Source organism: Nicotiana sylvestris, chromosome 6 (genome assembly GCF_000393655.2).
Source record: "Nicotiana sylvestris chromosome 6, ASM39365v2, whole genome shotgun sequence".
Taxonomy (NCBI): domain Eukaryota; kingdom Viridiplantae; phylum Streptophyta; class Magnoliopsida; order Solanales; family Solanaceae; genus Nicotiana; species Nicotiana sylvestris.
In genome coordinates, this window is record NC_091062.1 from 16,259,649 (window position 1) to 16,261,053 (window position 1,405).

Genomic DNA, 1,405 nt, shown 5'->3' on the forward strand with positions numbered 1-1,405 from the left:
TGGAATTTCCTATCCAAGAACTTTTCAAACAATGCAACTTGTTTGAGCTCTTTCGTTGTGGCGTTGCATCCGTCTCTTCTGGCACCTGGAAATATCTTGGCACTTGATAAGATTCTGACGCTTTTTCCCCTGGTTAACTTCACTTGATTCGAGAGCAAGTGCCGGTTCCTATAATTCCTATGCCTCATGCTCCTTCCCTTTGCTACTGGAGACCAAAATTGCATTCATCTCCCTTGCTGTCGGTTGATCGCCTTTTATCTATTTGATCCCTTCGGGAGTTGGGAATTTTAGTAACTAATGATATATTGATGGTATGGCTCTCATCTCGTGCAACCACAGTCTTCCTAGAATAATGTTATAACCCATACCACCATCCACAAACTCAAAAATGGTTGTCTTTATCACTCTCTCAGCATTTGTGGGTAGCAGGATCTCTCATCGGGTCATTACGCTTGCGAGGTTGAATCCGGCGAGGAGTTTTGTGGCTGGAATGATGCTTCCGATAAGTTTGGTTTGCTCCAATACTCTCACTTGTGTGATATTGTCCAAACTTCCTGGATCCACTAAAACACGTTTGATTTTAAAATCTAATACATTTAAAGAAATTACCAGTGCATCATTGTGCGGTAGCAACAATCTGTCTGCATCTTTCTCCGTGAAAGTGATGTCGTCCTCAGCGACTTCCTGGAGCCTCTTGCCATGGGTTACTATTAGCTTCATCTTTTTTGCTACCGAGAAGGTAGCCCTGTTAATCTCGTTCCCCCAAAAAATCATGTTGATCATCTGACACGGGGGGTCTTCTCTTGTTTTCGAGGGCTTCACGTTATCATGGTTGCGACCATAAATGTTCTTAGCCCGTTCACTTAAGAATTCTCTGAGATGGCCATTTTTCAGTAATGTCGCCATCTCTTCACACAGATGTCGGCCCCTAGTTCGATGGCCATTCATCCCGTGGTATTCACACCATAAATTAGGGTCCATATGGATGGGATCAGACCTTATCGGCTTCGAGAACCGTGCTTCTTTAATGTTCCTAATAGTCAATACCAACTCTACTACACTAACATTGAAGTTTTATTCCAATAGCTTGGGATAGGAAAGATCCCGAGAACCTGGCCCTTTTTTGTCCTGCAATGATCTTTTATTCCGTCTGCGATCAATTCTTATATCTGTAATGAATATGTCTTCCAACCGGAAACCTTTGCCTCGTCCTTCATCCCATTCGTAGGGCAAAAATCGGCCCCTCGAAGGCCGACTATCTGTGTCGAAATCATCTTTTGATTTTTCTTTATTCTTCTCCCGACCTTTTGCCAACATCAGGAAGCCAATTTGATAATCTTCAATCCTTACCTTGGACTCGTACCGGTTGTGAACATCCGCCAAGTCGTCACTTAGAACTCAAGCA

General features: G+C 43.3%; 1 protein-coding gene across 1 annotated transcript; it reads right to left on the reverse strand.

Moving 5' to 3' along the window:
* Positions 1–435: 435 nt before the first annotated feature.
* On the reverse strand, positions 436–906 carry LOC138870302 (uncharacterized). The gene has a single exon (XM_070148094.1). It carries the CDS (start codon positions 904–906, stop codon positions 436–438), a length of 471 nt encoding a protein of 156 aa, XP_070004195.1.
* Between the last annotated feature and the right edge of the window lie 499 nt (positions 907–1,405).